Source organism: Bubalus bubalis, chromosome 4, assembly GCF_019923935.1.
Source record: "Bubalus bubalis isolate 160015118507 breed Murrah chromosome 4, NDDB_SH_1, whole genome shotgun sequence".
Lineage (NCBI taxonomy): Eukaryota > Metazoa > Chordata > Mammalia > Artiodactyla > Bovidae > Bubalus > Bubalus bubalis.
In genome coordinates, this window is record NC_059160.1 from 85,297,344 (window position 1) to 85,317,035 (window position 19,692).

Genomic DNA, 19,692 nt, shown 5'->3' on the forward strand with positions numbered 1-19,692 from the left:
TCTATTTTCATATTTCCTCTAGCCTGGTTCATAAATTTTAAGAATGTAATATTTAAAAACATAGGGAACTCTGTTTGCTAAAACTACTGCTTCCTTGGCAGAGGCTAGAGGGAAATATTGAACCACAGTTATGCCTGAGGCATTATGCCTCCACCCTCATCCTGTGTTTGAAACGTGATGTTCTAATAATAGAACTCCAGAGTTTATTTTAACACAGGCAAACAAAGGCAAAATACATAGACCAAACTAGGGAGCCATTGGCATTGAACATTCCTTTATCAATATAACAACAAAAAAAGAAACGGCAGCAGTAGCAGCATTTTCATGGCACAATCTAATATTATTTATAAATGAACTACATATATTTCTGATGGGAAATGACTGAAAGTAGTCAATTGTACTATTTGGAAACTATAGCCATTTACAAATATAAAATAGCAAGTCTTTTTTTTGTTTTTAAGAATTTGTACATCAGTTTTTAACCAGCAACAGAAATCATTTGTAAACTAAATAAGCAGTAAGTTCTATATTCTAAAGAAATATGAGTCAAAATATATACTCATATTTGGTAGTTGCATAGGAGGCGTATAAACTATAATGGAAAGTATATCCAGGGGGCAGTGACCTTCTCAAACTACTCTCACACATTCCAGTTAAATGTCTACATTTCAGAAAACACATCAGCATTGTTGAGGACAGAGTTGGTGGACAGCGCCCTAGAGTCTTTCTCTCTTTTTCTTTTGGGAAGTAACTATATGGTCTGCTTCTGTATTAGCATTTATTTACAGTGTGGTCTTTAGAATCTAATGAGTAAAAACCAAGAGAACCTACTGGAAAGGGATTAAATAATAAGATAGTTAGGTCAAGAATGTGTTATAAATAATGAGATAGTTCGGTTAGGTCAAGAATGTGTGTGTGTGTGTGTCCATGCACTCAGTCATGTGACTCTTTGTAATCCCATGGACTGTAGGCCACCACACTCCTCTGTCCATGGAATTTTCCAGGCAAGAATACTGGAGTGGGTTGCCATTTCCTACTCCAGGGGATCTTCCTAACCCAGGGATCAAACCCACATTTCTTGTGTCTTCTGCATTGGCAGGCAGATTCTTTACCGCTACACCACCTAGGAAGCCCAAGTTGAAAACAGTAATTGACATTTCAGAAAAGCAGTAATTCAGTTGGGCAGTACCCACAAAAATGTTAGTGCTCTCTCATTAAAAGGTGAAAATGATTTTTTTTTTTTTACTATCATGGGAAAAGTGAGAAAGAATGAAATCCAGTGAGGGAAAGGCACTTCATACTCTACTGGTGGAAGTGTTCATTTTTATAAATATTTTGGATGATGGTTTGGCAACATATATATCAAAAAACTTCCAAAACTTAAAATCTTGTAGAATTTAGCTTAAGGAAGTAGTGATTGAACATGTACACAGATACATATGTACAAAGATGCTCCTTGTAGCAGTTTATGAAAGCAACAGATTGGAAGCAGCTTATACATGTTCATCAGTGAAGGAACTGTTTAGATGGTATTGTAGCTATTAAACATGATGGTGTAGAGCTTTATATCAAGCTAAAAAAATGGTTGTGATGGGTGTTTTTAGAACAGTGTGTATAGCATGGTATTCTCTTAGTGAATGTGCGTGTGTGTGTGAGAGAGAGATCCAAAATATTGACAAGCTTGGCTCCTCTTTGGGAGATGGGATTACATATGACTTTTATTTATTCCTTTATACTTCTCTGTATCTTCAGAATTTTTTTGTTACTGAGTATATATTACTTTTATCATCAGGAAAAAAAGAAAGGTATTTTTTCCTAGGAGAAAAGCAAACCGAGCTCCTGCTAAATGCGAAGACGCAGCAGAGAACTCAGGGTGAACAAGAACTGGCCACCGGCCTTCAGGAGTTGATGGTGTGTTTGAGTGGAGAAGGAGACAGTGTCGTTTGTACAAACGTCATTCTGGGTCACTCCTGAGTCGAGTTTCCGCTGATGGTCATGGAGTCACTAACAAGGGATGTTCTTGGACTCTGACAGAGTTGTAGTTCTCACAGAGACCTCCTCCTTGAATGAGTAATTTTTCCACTGCACTTCTTTCCCCTCAACACGTTCTTGAAAAGTGAAGTCAGTGTTAGTCGCTCAGTGAAGTCCTACTCGCATTTGCAACTCACAGACTGTTTGCCTGCCAGGCTCCTCTGTTCATGAAATTCTCCAGGCAAGAATACTGGAAGAGGTAGGCATTCCCTTCCATAGGGGATCTTCCCAACCCAGGAATTAAACCCGAGTCTCCTGCCTTGCAGGCAAATTTTTTTACCGTCTGAGTCACTAGGGAAGCCCACACATTCTTGAATGTCTCATCAAAAACATGTTGACTAATCCCCATAACATGCCATTGACTTGACTGACTTCCTTTTGGCTCCCTTGTACATCCGTGTGTTTACTTCTCCTTACTCCTGGTAGTGAAAGTGGAAGTAACCCCTGGGACTAACGTGTTACTCCCATCCCTGCTTCTCACAATACTAATCTTCCACCTTCAGCATTCATCCTTCCACGCCTGCAGTTCTTGGCGTTTTTCTTTGTACTTTGCATTTTCTCACTGTCAAGTATTCTTTTGGGCCAAGGAGGTGACCTGAATAAAAGGAATAAGAATTAATTGAGTCTCTGCTATCCTTTGCACTAATTTTGCACAATTGTTTAAAGAAAAAAAAAATGTTCCACTAATTCTTATGCCTTGAATCTGCCTGGACTCTGCTACAGTTAGGGAAAACACCAGAATATATTGATACCTCGTTTATAACTACATGGCATATAAATAAATTTTCACTGTGTTCTAGATTTCATGGGATCTAAATATTTACATAAAGGCTTTTGCTTCTAAATTTTTGTTTCCCTACACTTGCTATGGGCAGAGATCCAAGGTTTACTAAAAAATAGAAAATCCTGTATTTTCATTTTAGTTTTCTGCTATGATTAAAGTTTGTTTTTGTCTTTTGTGTTCTTCTTGGAATTAACTAACTACTTTGTTTTGCTAGTCTTAAGGACTATAGAGAGCCACATGTGTTTTCCACATTCACATATCAGTTGCTCTTTAATTATGTGTTTTGATATTGTTTATTTTTCATAATGTAATTCCTCAACTATCATTGTTAGACAATAAGGCTTTTTGTGTCCTACTTTCTGTAAAGGTTGAGACCATTAATCTTAATAAAGCTGGAATACTCTCTGATCTCATAGTAAACAACAACCCTGTCAGGGCAGGAATAGAGGGTATGGAAATTCTCTAGAATTTTTTAATCTGATACAGTCAGATAATATCACTTGTTGTAAGGCAAGTTTCTAGCATCATTATACATAAACAAGAGTTTGAGCAAAGATAACAATCTGATTGCTTTGTATCCAGATGTTGGGCAAATCATTTAACATTTGCATTTTAAACTCTAGGAATAGATGCCTCTATTGTGAAATAGGACTTCCAATTTGGGTTTTGCAGAGTTTATTTGCAGAAACGTTTTGTTTACTTATTTAGTGGCTCACATGGTGAAGAATCTGCCTGTAGTACAGGAGACCTGGGTTCAATCCCTGGGTCAGGGAGATTCCCTGGAGAAGGGAATGGTAACCCACCCCAGTATTCTTGCCTGGAGAATTCCATGGACGGAGGAGTCTGGTGGGCTACAGTTCATGGAGTCGCAAAGAGTGAGAAACAACTAACACTTTCACTTTTTTTATTTAAAGACACTTGAGAAGTGTGAGGCTGGACACATGTTGAGGAGCAAGTCCTGGACTCACCAAGTGCTGATGCCAAGGGTTCCAGGAGGGTGCTTTGTGAGATCAGCTGCTTATCTCTAACTGGCAGAAATGCCATGGAGCAGTGTCACCCAGGCAGCTGTCTCCCAAAGTTCTCTCCGCCCCCAGCCCTTCTTTTTCCACCATGTAAGCATCATGTGGGAGAAGGCAATGGCACCCCACTCCAGTACTCTTGCCTGGAAAATCCCATGGATGGAGGAGCCAGGTAGGCTGTAGTCCATGGGGTCGCTAGGAGTCGGACACGACTGAGCGACTTCCCTTTCACTTTTCACTTTCATGCATTGGAGAAGGAAATGGCAACCCACTCCAGTGTTCTTGCCTGGAGAATCCCAGGAATGGGAGAGCCTGGTGAGCTGCCATCTATGGGGTCGTACAGAGTTGGACACGACTGAAGCGACTTAGCAGTAGCAGCAGCAAGCATCATGTGACCCTTCGTGTACCCGAAGCATCCTGTTCAAGAAGTCCAATGCCTTATTGGATTCTGAGATTACTTAAGAGAAATTTTCCTACCAAGGAATTTCAGTTGTTCCTTGGTATTCACAGGGGACGGCTTTGACCCCTGTGGATACCAAAATCTTTGGATGCTCAAGTCCCTTAGATATAATGGCATAGTATTTGCATATAGCATATGCACATCCTCCCATGTCCTTTTATCATCTCTAGATTACTTATAATACCTAGTACAATGTAAAGACCTTGTCAGTAGCTGTGGATACAATCTGCATAACATGTGAACAGTTGCTAGCACATGGCAAATTCAAGCTTTGCTTTTTGGAACTTTCTGGAATTTTCTTTTAATATTTTTTAGCCTGAGTTTGGTTGAATCCACAGATTTTGGTAGAGTAATTTTGCTGCTTACATTTTTATCCCATTTTGGTTAAGCATTTGGTTAAAGGGCCCAAAGACTCTTCCATTGAAGGAAAGTGAGAGTAGTGAAAGTGTTAGTCACTCCATTGGGTCAGACTCTTTGTGACCCCCATGGACTGTAGCCTGGCAGGCCCCTCTGTCCAGGGATTTCCCAGGCAAGAATACTGTAGTGGGTTGCCATTCCCTTCTCCAGGGGATCTTCCCATCCTGGGAATTAAACCTGGGTCTCCTGCACTGCAGGCAGATTCTTTACTGTCTGAACCACTAGGAGATGCCCTGCAAATAAAAGGAGGAAAGAAGCCAGCTGAGAGCAGGGAGACCTGGAAAGAATCACTTGGGTACATCATACCTGACCTTTCTTATCCCTTCTTTCCTACGTTGCTTTGCCAGGACCTTATTTCTTAGCTCACCCCTTGCTCAGAATAAGCATGTCTTTTCTTCTTCTCAAGCATAAAATATGAGTGCTAACAGCCTAAGACAGAGGTAATCAGGTCATTCTTCCGCAATGGTCGGCTGGTTGGTTTTTGTTTATTTTGATATAATGACAAATGAACATGGCTAGTCTTTTTAACCATTGCAGTTTTTACAGCTTTGAGTCAGATTGCTGCACATGAGTAAATGAATGCTAAATTGGTGGCATCTAGTATCCTTGGCACCAGAGAAGGCAATGGCTATGAACAGATAAAGCATATTATAGACCCCAAACTGTAATCAGAAGTTTATTCGTTATTTTTCCAGGACAAAAGAAGTAGCAACAACTAGAGACTTTTGACTTTTTTGACATTCAAGACATTTGCCTAAGACCCTTAGGGTAACAGTAAGTTACTCTGATGAACATAAGAATTAATAAGCTTCCTGGTGGAGAAGCAACAGTTAGAACCAGATGTGGTACAACGGACTGGTTCAAAATAGAGAAAGGAGTACGTCAAGGCTGTATATTGTTACCTTGCTTATTTAACTTATATGCAGGGTATATCATGCAAAATGTGGGGCTGGATGAAGCACAAGCTGGAATCAAGATCACAGGCAGAAATATCAATAACCTCAGATATGCAGATGACACCACCCTTATGGCAGAAAGTGAAGAAGAACTAAAGAGCCTCTTGATGAAAGTGAAAGAGGAGAGTGAAAAAGTTGGCTTAAAGCTCAACACTCAAAACTTGAAGATCATGGCATCCAGTCCCATCATTTCATGGGAAATAGATAGGGAAACAGTGGAAACAGTGACATACTTTATTTTCTTGGACTCCAAAATCACTGCAGGTGGTGACTGCAGCCTGAAATTAAAAGATACTTGCTCCTTGGAAGAAAAGCTATCACCAACCAAGACAGCATACTAAAAAGCAGAGACATTACTTTGCCAACAAAGTCTGTCTAGACAAGGCTATGGTTTTTCCAGTAGTAATGTTTGAATGTGAGAATTGGACCATAAAGATGTCTGAGTGCCAAAGAATTGATGCTTTTGAACTGTGGTGTTAGAGAAAACGCGAGTCCCTTGGACTGCAAGGAGATCAAACCAACCAATCCTAAAGGAATCAACTCTGAATATTCACTGAAAGGTCTGATGCTAAAGCTGAAACTCCAATACTTTGGCCATCTGATGCGAAGAGCCGACTCATTAGAAAAGACCCTGATGCTGGGAAAGATTGAAGGTGGGAGGAGAAGGGGCTGACAGAGGATGAGATGGTTGAATGGCATCACCGACTTGATCACATGAGTTTGGGCAAGCTCCAGGAGTTGGTGATGGACAAAGAAGCTTGGCGTGCTGCAGACCACAGGGTTGCAAAGAGTTGGACACGACTGAGCGACTGAACTGAACTGGTAGAGAAGTCAGTTCCCATATATAAGCTCTGATCTCTAAGATGATTTGACCTGATAAATTTTAAACCATCTGTTAAAGTGTTTTTAAACTGAAGCTGCTGAACTGGAAAGATTGTTTCAGGGGTTGTTTTTTTGTCTTTCACCATGATGGCATTTGACTTGGTAGAGAAAAACTAAAGATCAAATTTTGAGTTGACCTCGAGAGTCAGGACTAGAATAATCCATTTCTGATTAATCAGTTGTTTAAGATGATCAGTATTTATCTGGGAAACTATTGAAACTTTACTTCAAAACTTTAGAAGAAGGTTGTTTTGGTTTTTAGTTTTCTGTCATTTTAATACCTGTTGGATGAGTCAGGCCTGTAGTGGAACTTAAAACAATCCAGCGTTTTTTTTAAACAGCATAGATGTGTTCATAGGTCAGCCGCTTTGATGTGGGACAGTTTTCTTCTTTGTTAGGAATGCTTTCCAGCCCAGCATTTTGTTCCTCCCTTCTTCCCAGTTGTTTTCTGCCAAGAGATGGGAAACCTGGATTTCACAGCAGTACAGAGTTGGCACCTTTCCCCCAGCATTGCATTCTAATAATGCCATATAGAGTCTGACCTAGTTATTTCACACAGGCAGCTTTTGCCAAGCCAGTGGGGTTTTCCTCCAACAAAGGGCCATGGTCTTCTATCACACAGGAGAGACATGCCTGCAGACCGGATTGTCTGGTAGCAGGCTGCCACCATATGTGCTGAGCGAGGGCCGTGCAGGGAGGAATGCCGGGGGCCCCATGCAGATATAATTCTCTTTCCGTGTGTCATTCTTCACAACCTGACTTCAGTGAGCGCCTGCAGATGCCACCAAGGAAAGGCAGCAGAACGTGGGCTCCAGAGCACGAGCTGCTCTTGTACACAGACATCTGTAATGATGACCAGGTTTTTGGGACTGTGTTCCACCCTACCTCACTTCCCCTTGGCCTCAGAGTTTTTTCCTCTATGCACAGTTTTCCCCTAGTAACTGCCCAGGTTGTCACCAATAGTAACATCTTCAGTGAAAGAAAGAGAAATTGAAGATAGGGGCCTCAAGGACTCCATTGCTGAAATGCAAAAATACAGGCCTTGGCATGTTTGTACAAATTTTAAAAATATAGTTTTAATTTATGCTTTTAATTCAAGTATGCTACTGCTGCTAAGTCACTTCACTCGTGTCCGACTCTGTGCGACCCCGTAGATGGCAGCCCATCAGGCTCCCCCCGTCCCTGGGATTCTCCAGGCAAGAACACTGGAGTGGGTTGCCATTACCTTCCCCAATTCATGAAAGTGAAAAGTGAAAGTGAAGTCGCTCAGTCATGTCCGACTCTTAGCGACCCCATGGACTGCAGCCTACCAGGCTCCTCTGTCCATGGGATTTTCCAGGCAAGAGTACTGGAGTGGGGTGCCATTGCCTTCCTTGATTTAAAATGTTGTGTTAGTTTCAAGTGTACAGCACAGTGATTCCATGTTATACATACATACATATATATATATATATATATATATTCTTTTCAGATTCTTTTCCCCATAGGTTATTACAAAACATTGAGTTTTGTACTCTATAACATTATTACAAAACATGGAGTTTTGTACTCAAAACATTGAGTTCCCTGTACTCTATAGCAGCTCCTTGTTGGTTATCTGTTTCAAATGTAGTAGTGTATATATGTCAATCCCAAACTCCTAATTTATTCCCCCACCCTTTCCCCTTTGGTGACCATAATCTTGTTTTCTGTGTCTTGTATAACTTTAAATACTCTCAAAGTTTACCAATTTTAAAGAGCTGAAATTGCAAATAAAAGACTTGAGTAGTGGCCTCAGCCTTGGACACTGATGTGTCTATTTCCGTGGTCCCTCAGTGCCCTGGCTGGGCAAGGCCTCAGGCCAGGTAACACTGTTCATAGTGAAGGTCCCTGGTCAAATGCAACCTCGGTGAAGGGCTGCGAGTTAGCTTACATTGCCAGAGTGCATTCTGCAGGGGACATATCTTGCTGAATGAAAGGAACTGCAAATACTGTTAACAACCTTCTGATGCTCTGTGGCAGGAAGGAAGAAAGGAAAGACAAGTATCAGGTGGTATTTGTTGTTGTTGTTTAGTTGCTCAGTTGTGTCTGACTCTTTGCAGCCCCATGGAGCCCGCCAGGCTTCTCTGTCTATGGGATTTTCCAGGCAAGAATAGTGGAGTGGGTTGCCATTTCCTTCCCCAGGGGATCTTTTCGACCCAGGGATCAAACCCATGTCTCTTGCTTGGCAGGTGGATTCTATACCACTGAGACACTTGGGGCTTCCCCATCAAATTGTATACATTTGGCAAAAAAACACATCGTATCAAAAGCGTGACAAAAAGGAGAAAGTGGTTGCGGTAAAATAAGGTGATTTATGTACTATATGATGCTGAGTGCAGAGAATTAATCACACTTAGTAATTAAGTGGTTTCAGCAAATGACTGCAAAGTCCTACATTCCCATAAATTTTTAATGGAAAAAAACTTGAAAAATTAAAAAGTATTACTTGGTTAAAATGTATTTCAATACTAAAGCAAAATTCACATAAGCATCTTGACCAGCTATGTGAGAAACACAAACTCAAGTTTTTCCTTAGAGCAAATAAAATAATACTATCCAAATCCATATGGTAAGAGATTGTTTTAAGCTGTATTAGGTCTGTTCTGGTATTATGACTTTGTTTTTATGCCATAAGGCTTTTAAGCTCTAAATTAAAGGCTCATTTATTTGTTCTTGTTTCTGGGATTTTTGTTTGTTTTTTTGCTAGGAGTGAGTGGGTATTTTGTATGGATTTGGAGACAAATACCAACAACTGCTGTGTATTTTGTGTGTATCAAAGCATTTTTTGGCTTTTGTTTAAGGTTATAAAATGATACATTTTATAAAGTGATGTGTGTGGTTCAGAGAGAAGTCATGAAAATTGATGAAAAGGTTAGATAATACGACATAAGTAGGATGCAGGCATTCACTCAGTTGCGTCCAATTCTTTGGTACCCCAGGGACTGTAGCCCGCAAGGCTTCTCTGTCTGTGAAATTCTCCAGGCAAGGATGCTGGAGTGGGGAGTCATTCCTTTCTCCAGGGGATCTTCCCAACTTAGGGATCGAACCTGAGTCTCCCACATTGCAGGCAGATTCTTTACCATTCTTACCATTCTTTACCATCACCAGGGAAGCCCTGAGATTTTCATAAACAGTGCTATGCCTTAGATATTTTTTCTCTTGTTAAAAGAACTTTAATCCTTCAGATAGGTGTCTCTGGTTACTGTGTTTATTTCCAAACTTGAAACTCCTTTTCTTGTTCTTGTGGGAATAATTCTGGGATAATCCAGAATGCTGATATTTCCCCATATATTTTAGAACAATGCTGCTGCTGCTGCTAAGTTGCTTCAGTCATGTCCAACTCTGTGCGACCCCATAGACAGCAGCCCACCAGGCTCCCCCATCCCTGGGATTCTCCAGGCAAGAACACTGGAGTGGGTTGCCATTTCCTTCTCCAAGAATAATGCTAACCTGCTCAATTCAAGGACTTTCTTTCAGCAAAAACAGACCATGCTTGCAAAGATCACGTTGGTCATGCCCTCTTGGTCAAGTAACTAGTAAAGGATGTATTTCATTTTCTGTAAACATTCTGATGTACCTATTAAAGCTAACAAAGTAAGCACTTATGAACTGACACTTTTCAAGAAACTATATTAAAATTTATTTTTCTTTTCCACACAGGAAGAATTTAATGGAAAACCTGACTCCCTCTATTTCAATGATGGTCAGCGAAGAATTGACTTTGTTCTAGTGTATGAAGATGAAAGTAGAAAAGAGACCAATAAAAAGGGCTCAAATGAAAAACAAAGAGTAAGTTTATTTTCCTATTTTCTTTTGTTTTTATTCTTTGTAATACTGTAAAATGAAAAAAATAAACTGCTGTTTTTGTGTAAGCAATGAAGTGAAACTGGTGTTTGAGATATCAAGTCAGGCATACCTTCATATTTTCTCTATTCATCATTCCCTCAAAGCATGGTAACAAAAAACATTAAAAAAATTTTTTTTTTTTTTTAGTTTTAAACAGAAACTTCCTCAGGCTCTTAAGCTGAAGGCAGATTTTCTTCCGAGGAATTGCCCTTTCTATCTGTAAAAGAGATTTACACTAAAAGCACACTTGGCTATTTGCAACTAGATATGAAAGGAAGCTAATAATAAATAACGGCAACAAGGATAATACCAACCATCCAGTGTCAGGGTATGCTAACTCATGGATGGTCTGTGTATTTTGCCTGCATGTGCTCATTTAATTCTCAGAATAACCTTGTGGTGGTGGTGGTGGTTCAGTCGCTCAGTCGTGTCTGACTCTTTGAGGCCCCGTGGACTGCAGCATGCCAGGCTTCCCTGTCCTCCACTGTCTTCCAGAGTTTGCTCAAACTCATGTCCATTGAGTTGGTGATGCCATCCCAACCATCTCATCTTCTGCAGCCCTCTTCTCCTTTTGCCTTCAGTCTTTCCCAACATCAGGGTCTTTTCCAGAACAACCTATAAGGTGCCTTTTATTTTCATACCATTCTGGATAACAAAATCGGCCCTTAGAGAGATTAAACGATTGCCCAAGTTCATGGACTCTAACGTAAGAACTGGTGGAGCTACAATTCAAACTCTTGTCTTGAATCAAGAACCTGTGCTCTTGACATCTCCCACTTTCTTCCCTTCCTTTCCCTTTCATTCATTGCCAGTCAGGCTTTACCTCTCCTTTGCATCAGGCTCTTTCAGGTAATGCGGCCATCTTTATCTCAAGATATTAAGCCATTTAACCTGCTAAATATATAACAACTTCCTGAAACTTCTTTACCAAACTGCATCAGACTAAAACAAGACAAAAAAGAAAGTATATAAGTGTCACTTTTACCCACTTTGAAAATCACTTCTTCATTCTGCTTTTGTTTTTTCTCACATTTGTGCTGTTACAAATACACAACTATTCATCTGTCCCTCTCTGGGCTTTCTCTCTAAAATATGTCATCCTCAAATCTATTGATTTCTGTCTAATTTTTCAAACCAAGGATGAAACCTACTTAAAATGAAGGAAACAGTCCTTTTTATTTTTTTGTTTTGTTTGTTTTGGAAAGGGTAATTTTGGAGGCTTGTATTTGCATAGTGTCACAGAATGAGCCCAGCTTTTGGAACCTGATACTCAGATTCTGATTCTGCTACTGTAGTGTTTGGAGTAATTCTAGTTGAGGCAACACCAGCCTAGAATTACAGTGGCTTAATAAAATAAAAGTTTACTTATGGCTCAAGTCAGTCATGGCATCCCTGTTTGGCACAGTGTCTTGGAGGTATGGGCAGGGCTTTGTTGCTTGCAGTCATTCAGGAACCCAGGCTGACACAAAGGCTTTGCCATATTCATCAGGTCGTTTCTGAGAGCACTCTGGGCATCAATAAATGGTAGGTAGAGTAAGGGAGAGGATGAAGAACGCACTCATGCTTCTTTACCTGTCTGAGTTGGAACTGACATCATCAGTTGGGTTCACATTCTTTTGGTCAGAACTCTGGAAGGTGGAAAGTATAGTTTCTGGCTGGACAGACATTTCTCAGTAGGAATTCCATGCTATGGATGGGGAACATTAACTTTTGGTCATCAGCGGCTTGTCTTTGCCACAGATTCCAGCTAACTGTGTGAGTTGGATGAATTTTCTTATCAGTCTCATATTTTATTATTATTTGGAGATGCCTTTTATTTTTACATTTTAACATCTCTGAAATCAGGGTACATCTTTAAGAAAGTGTATCATAATTTCATTGGATGAATTTTTATTGGCACATAAAGTATTGGCTCACCATACAACTAGAGGCATCTTAAATTCTGGAAAATAGGAATCTCAATACCTAGTCCAGATAATTATGTTTAGGATTGAATAAAATAGTATACAGAAATTTTTGTAGTATACAGACTTTATAGTATACAGAATAGTATACAGAAATTTATGTAGTATACAGAAATTTTTGTAGTATACAGAATTTGTAGTATACAAAATAGTATACAGAAATTTATGTAGTATATAGCTACATAAATTTTCAGCACATATTAGAATTAGATGTTAATTTTTGTACCTTCTCTTTTATTTGGGTTATACACTGGTATGAAAAGGCATCACTCTCTGATTATTATATAATTTTGTCACTAAACTTAGCTTAGAGTATTTTATCATTTTCCTGTGAACACTAAGATATCTTCTGTGCAGTCAGGGTCACTATCATCAAATATTTATTAGGCATCCATATGCTGATGGAACTGAATTGAGCACTATATAAAGTAAGTTAAACAAACCTAATCCATTACAGTATAGAGGAAACAGTTTTAGTTTTATATAAGGGCTTTTCTCCCATGGTAAAGGAGCCTAGAGCTGGTTACATTATTAACAAGGTCTGCATTTTAGTTATACAGAAACAAAGGTGCTGAAGTAACTTTCATAAATCAAGAGAAAAAAAAACCATCATTAATTTTGGTATCTAAACTCATGGATTGATGTACCATGATGTTGGTATTATTTATAAGCTATGCTTTTAAGTGTTTTGAGACTATTTATACATGTTACTTAATTTAGATTCTACTAGAATTCGAAGCTCAGCTTTGGAATCACATTTTTATTAATTGGAAAATCATTTGCAAGTTCCATCACACTCTCTATCAAGCCGTATTCAGAGTTCAGGACAATGCCAAGGAAAGGCAATTTCAAAATTCTCTTTTCTTTGAGAGGGAAAAAAAAATTATGTCTAAATCATATTGATTTCCTAAAACAGCCCCAAGGTTGACTTTGCAGGGGCTGATCTAAAAAGTATTGTTAAATTCTTGTTAGAGGTAGAGAAAGATAAAACTGATGGTGCCGTGAGCATCAGAAACATACAGGAGTAAAAGTCTCCATCTGCATATGAGCAAAGAGAAACTTTTTCTAACCAGACCTCCAAATATCATATAACTTTGTCCACTTGTATTAGTGAAAATACCTCAGAATCTCATACCTCCCTTTGAAAAAGCATAAACCGTCTATATTACAGATGGGGTCGATCATAAGTTGTTCCAAGAATAAGTGTTTGTTTAGGCCGTACTGCTGTCCATGGCATGGAGTCAGTTCGAATGTCTTTTACTGGAAGTAACAGGGAAACCAAGCTCAAAATGTTTTAAGTGCTAAAAGGAAATAATAATTCTCTCATTTAAGAAATAGTGTGGAGATAGGAGCATTTCTGAGTTAGATAATTTATTGGCTTAATGGGGTCGTCAGGACTCGAGCTTCACTATATCCTTCCGCCCTGCCATCCTCAAATGTTGGCTGTTCTTAAACTGTCTTCACTTCGTTTCATGATGTTTGTTGTGTTTCCAGACACCAGTGGCAGTAAGAAGGAATGCCCTTTCTTTCGGCCCTCTTTTAGAAAGGGGAAGAAATTTCCCCTAGAATGGCAGACTTCCTTTCACTGTGGATTGTCTCTCACAGGCCTATTCCTAAACCAACCACTGGCAAGATGAATGAAACTACCATCATTAGCACAGACTAATCAAGACTAGTCTTTCATTTCCTAAATCATCTGATCACTTAGTGTCTGAAAAACTGTCAGCTTTTCTTGGTAATGAAGAAGGGGAAGATGACTGTTGAATAGGCAGCCAGCAATGCCTGGCACATCTCATGATTAAAATATATCTAAATAAGTTTGCTCCATACTGTGAAGAGCAAAAGTGTTTTAAATGAAACATGTTTCCATATGTTTCTCCAACTCTTCCTGCTCAGTTTTGTTCGTCATTCTTCTTTCTCCCATTTCCCTTATCTAGAATTGCTAATGGATGACATAACTGATCTGTTCTGAATTTCATTTTGTCTGACACTTGGCCTCCCTTCTAAACAGATGTGTTTATGACCAAGTAATGATATAATGTAGATGATGATAAAGAGAATAGAAAAGTCTAGATAGCACAAGAACAGTATAAGTCATCCTGAATGCAATGCTTTTTTATCAGCAGAATCCATCCCTAAAAGTTGATAGAAAAAATATTTCCTGGAAGTTGATGAAAAGTTATGGAAGTATAAGTTTATCTTGTATATCAGGCCTTAAGAATTCGTTAGTGGATCTGGCCAGTAGAGAGTACAGAGTAAGAAATTTTCCAAAAAAATAAGTGTTTAAATTACACCCAAACCTTCAAATAATGTGGAACAACTGACTAATTGTTTGTAGATCTCTTGAGCTTTTAAAACTGTTATCCTTTGTTTTATGCGAGTTATCATGAGGCTGGAACGGTTTACATAGAAGCTAGATGAAATCCCTTTGGAAATGGTTAAAAGTTCATCAGAAAATTCTAATAAAGTGAACACAGTGCACTATTCCATTTATTAAGATTTTACATACTTTAGTAAAGTTTTATAATAATGTCTGAGGATCTTATACATTTTTATTAACTATTATATTACATTTTTGTTCCTGTTATCAGACACATTTAATTTTTTTATTTTTTTGCTTGTGATTTAGTATTTTGTGTTAAGAAAAAAGTCTATTGATTTTTTTTAATAAGATCTAGTTACATTGAGAAACTTTTTAGTTCCAGTAGTTTCTGATGCTTGTTTTAAGTTTATTCAAAGGAAGACCATACTGTCTCTGACTGACAGCTTCACTGTCCCTTTCTTTATACTTCATTTGTTATCTTGTCCAAGTGATATGGCTAAGACCTCTTGAATAAAACCTGCAGCACATAGTAGTCACTCATATTGTTCCTGAGTTTGGTGCAAGTGTTCTAAAATTTCATCATTAAATACACATTTGCTATAAATTTTTGGTAGTTTTCTTTTAAAAAGTTAGAAGTTCTAGTTGATATTGCTATGAGCTTTTATAATTGGGTTTTAAAATTTATCAAATGTGCTTTCTTTGCATCATTGCTTTATCAGTAAGTCTTAGTGCATAAAGTATATGATTATTTGTAGCTCATAAGGTGATAGCTAACAGTATAGAATATTCCAACATCATTCATTATTAGTTCTAATATGCAATGTATCATTTTTATAGTCACTAGCTTTCTACTTATGTTAATACTATGTTATAACATAGTTTATTTATAATTCATTAAAAAGTACTTGAGGTCACATACAGAATATAACATAAATAAAAGTAATTAGATGAGGATATAAAAGCTATGGTTTTTCCAGTGGACCATAAAGAAAGTTGAGTACCAAAGAATTGATGCTTTTGAACTGTGATGTTGGAGAAGACTCTTTAGAGTCCCTTGGACTGCAAGGAGATCCAACCAGTCAATCCTAAAGGAAGTTAGTCCTAAATATTCATTGGAAGGACTGATGCTGAAGCTTAAACTCCCAATACTTTGGCCACCTGATGCAAAGAACGGATTCATTTGAAAAGACCCTGATGTAGGGTAAGATTGAAGGCAGGAGGAGAAGGGAACAAGAGAGGATGAGATGGCTGGATAACATCACTGACTCGATGGACATGAGTTTGAGTAAACTCCAGGAGTTGGTGATGGACAGGGAAGCCTGGCGTGCTGCAGTCCATGGGGTTACAAAAAGTCGGACACAACTGGGTGACTGAACTGAACTGATCATGGTGACAAAAATGTAAAAGCCAGAAAAATAAAATGAAGCTATGTATCAAAGTAATAAGCAAAATGACTTATTATTAACCATAAAGTCCTGTTCAGAAATTAGAATTCAGCTGCAAATTTGCCTCTTGAGTTTCCTAGTAGCCAAAGAAAATAGAGGATGTTATCAACACCATGGTTTAAAGATTCAGCACAATAAAAACCAAACTGGTTGTTCAAAAGAAATATAATCTTTCTGGTCTAAGATCCCCCAGAAAGAAATTTATCCCGTGGAGTCTCCTAAAGGAGAAGGTGTGATTGAGTCAACTTAACATTGACTTGTATTCTCCAAATTGAAGAAATAAAGGAATGGCAGAAGGGGATTATGAAGAATCAGAATAGTATAAAAAATTTCCTAAAAATGACATTTTTGCCACAAATAGTCCATGAAAAATATTATGCTGGGTTAAGTGCTGGTGACAACCCCTGTTGGGTGGTTTCACCTCCTCAGATAACTTTTGGTAGGTGTTCTGTCTTTTGTTTTTGGATATGAAATCAGGTTTGGCTTTAACTCCTTAATATTTTAAACTAAAGCAGGAAGTTCTTTATATTTTTATCTCCTTCCTTTACACTCTACTTGCTTAAACTAAGATTGTAGGTTAAAAGGAATAAATTAAATTAGAATCAGCAGTTTCAAATTACAACTACAAGATGTGTTGCTGGTATAAGCGTATTTGGTTTTATTTTTGCGTACTCAGCACAGGAGAAGTGAATCCAAATCTTGCTTCGTATTTCCAAAATGGGATGTGTCCTTGGGTCTAATCCTTAAAAACAGACAAATGCAGAGGACAGTGAAATTCTGAAAAGTAAAATCTGTTTATTCTACCTCATCTCAGAAGGAGGTGGAGAAGAGAAAGATCCTTTTCCAGATTAGTCCTTCTGAGTCAGTTCTGAATGAAGAGGCTGTCATTTGCCCTGGACCAATAGGTACTTGTGCCTCACTTTCTGTAAAACGGCAAAGAGCTGGGCAACATCAACTATACCAAATTCTCAAACAGAACAGGCATGAAGAAAATAAATAATCATAAAAGAAGAGCTTGCTTATGTGCACAGAAAAGATATGCTCTAAGAAAATAGTATTTCCTAAAAAACTTACAGTTGCTGGGAGGGAAGGGATAGTTAGGGGCTTTGGGAAGGTCACATACACACTGCTGTGTTAAAATGGATGACCAGCGAGGACCTATTGTATAGCACATGGAACTCTGTTCATCGTTACGTGCCAGCCTGGATGGGATGGGGTTTGGGAGAGAATGGATACATGCATATGTATGGCTGAGTTCCTTCACTGTTCACCCAAAACTACCACAACATTGTTAATGGGCTAAACCTCAATGCACAATAAAAAGTTTAAAGTTTGGGGGAAAAAAGAAAATAGTATTTCTTAAATTTGCCTGATGATAAGAATAGTCTGCTTTGCATGTTAAAACTAGATTATCCAGGCCCGTCCTGTATGTAGTGAGCCAACATGTAGAGAAGAGAGGCCCTAGAATCTGCATTGTAACTAGGGCGCTTCAGGCTGTTCATAGAAGCAGGTAGAAAACACTGCCCTGAAGTGTTTATAGTAGTTAACCTAGCTGCTGCTGCTGCTGAGTCGCTTCGGTAGTGTCCGACTCTGTGTGACCCCATAGACGGCAGCCCACCAGGCTCACCCGTCCCCGAGATTCTCCAGGCAAGAATACTGGAGTGGGTTGCCATTGCCTTCTCCGAGTTACCCTAGCAGTGGATTGATAACAGGTGATTTTTTTTTTTTTTTCTTTCTTGGAAAATTTCTAAGTTACCATTTATTTATTTTCATACTTACACCAAAAATGCTAATTTAAAAAGAAAAGTTGGAAATAAGCTTCAGCCACATATTCACTTCCTTTCTATGCTTGTCATTTAGGACGCTTGTCTGTTTTCTATCTCCTTATGAACATATGTCACCTAAATCAGTCCACTAACACTCAATGTTTTATCAACAACACGTGAATTTAAGTCCCAATTAAATAATATATTCCTGCTTACCAGACCTTACGAAGTAAGAAGCACTTTGAGTAATTAGAAAGAAATATTTTTGCACAAATTAAGTCCCTTTGGTTTACTTCTTACCCAATTCCATAGGCATAACAAAGATTGGCAAGTTGAAAAGTACAGTGACAGCCGCGTCAGTATTTTGCCTGACAAAGCTGGAAGAATATTTGAAATAAATCTATTTCATTAATCTCAACTGATTTATGCTGATATATTATCATCAGAGTGTATTTAGCAATCTTCTTAGACATTGCAACCCCTGCTTTTTATGCATAAAAGCAGAGCAACATAAAGGAAATGGTAGAAATTGGTGTTTAAAATCAGTATTATTACTGTATAATTCACAAGCAAGTCCTTCCCAACAATGACTTTATTAAGCCAAATGAGATGTGCAATCTCAGGTGCTTAGGGGACAGAAAGCTGCCTTAATTATGCCAGTCTGTCCTTTGTGATTTTGATTGCTTTATTCTTTATTTCTCTGACAGCTTTATTAACCTCCCATAAGAGGTATGAATAAAATTTCAGTTTCTGGGGTGGGATAAGTGCTCTTGTCCTTCTCTACTTTGAACCCCAAGTACCATTCTCCACTGACAGTAGCAGAATCATGTGCCTCTTTTTGTGATGTCCATAGATCCTCAATGATTATAGTCTCTTTGGCTTTGCTAGAAGTAGGTTGAAAAGAAAGAGAGAGATCCAGGTTACAGCACCAGGGAATTTACTCTCCTAGATATAGAGGAACTTACAACATAATCTAGCATATGACTGGGCTTTTTTCAGAGCCAGTCAGTCTGGTTTAATCATTTTGTGCTACCGAATACACATCATAGACTATAAACATAGGTTTAGATTCTTACCTGTAAGGTTTCCAATAAGGTACATAGATAATTTTTAGTTAAAAATCATGTGGCCTCAGATACTCATTTATTCAGCAAATATTTATTAAGAAATGAGTATGTCATTCAATATGCAATATTAATTTTCTTTCATTTTTAACATGGAAGACAGCTCTACCCTAATTTTTTTTAAATGTCAGGAACACGGTTACTTATCCAAGTGTAAATTCTACACTGCAGTAAAGCTGATGATCTCATATTAAATAGATTTAAGCAATCTTTTCTTAAGTAAGCAATCTTTTCCTGATGTATTCCTGTTTGACAAATATAGCACATATGCTAATTTACTTTAGCAACCTGACAAACCAAGAAAACTGATTTGATCAATTTTTAAAATATTCCACTAGTTCTTTGTGAACTGCCATGCCAAAGGGAAATAACAAGAACTGTCTTATTAAAGTAACACCAAGGTGATATATTAACATGTTTAAGCAAATAAAAATGCCCTTTCCTTGGTTCAACTATTTAAGTATTTATAGTTAGTAATAAAACAGAGGGCATTATAAACCAACTCCAAGATCTGCCAGTTATCAAGAGATATCAGGTAAATATCTTAGAAGCTCTTTATAAAGAACTAAATAAGAACTAAAATTGCATACGCTATAGTATAACTTTTTCTCAGTGGCAGTATAGCAATATCTATTAAAGAAGTTAAAGTTGCAT

General features: G+C 38.2%; 1 protein-coding gene across 5 annotated transcripts in view; it reads left to right on the forward strand.

Moving 5' to 3' along the window:
- ANO6 (anoctamin 6) overlaps nucleotides 1-19,692 on the forward strand; it is a 233,180-nt gene that overhangs the window by 129,233 nt on the left and 84,255 nt on the right. For all 5 annotated transcript variants that reach the window (XM_044941665.2, XM_025284022.3, XM_025284024.3 and 2 more), the window contains one exon: nucleotides 10,231-10,359. In XM_044941665.2, the coding sequence (XP_044797600.2) occupies nucleotides 10,231-10,359 (129 nt within the window). The remainder of the gene's footprint in view (nucleotides 1-10,230; nucleotides 10,360-19,692) is intronic.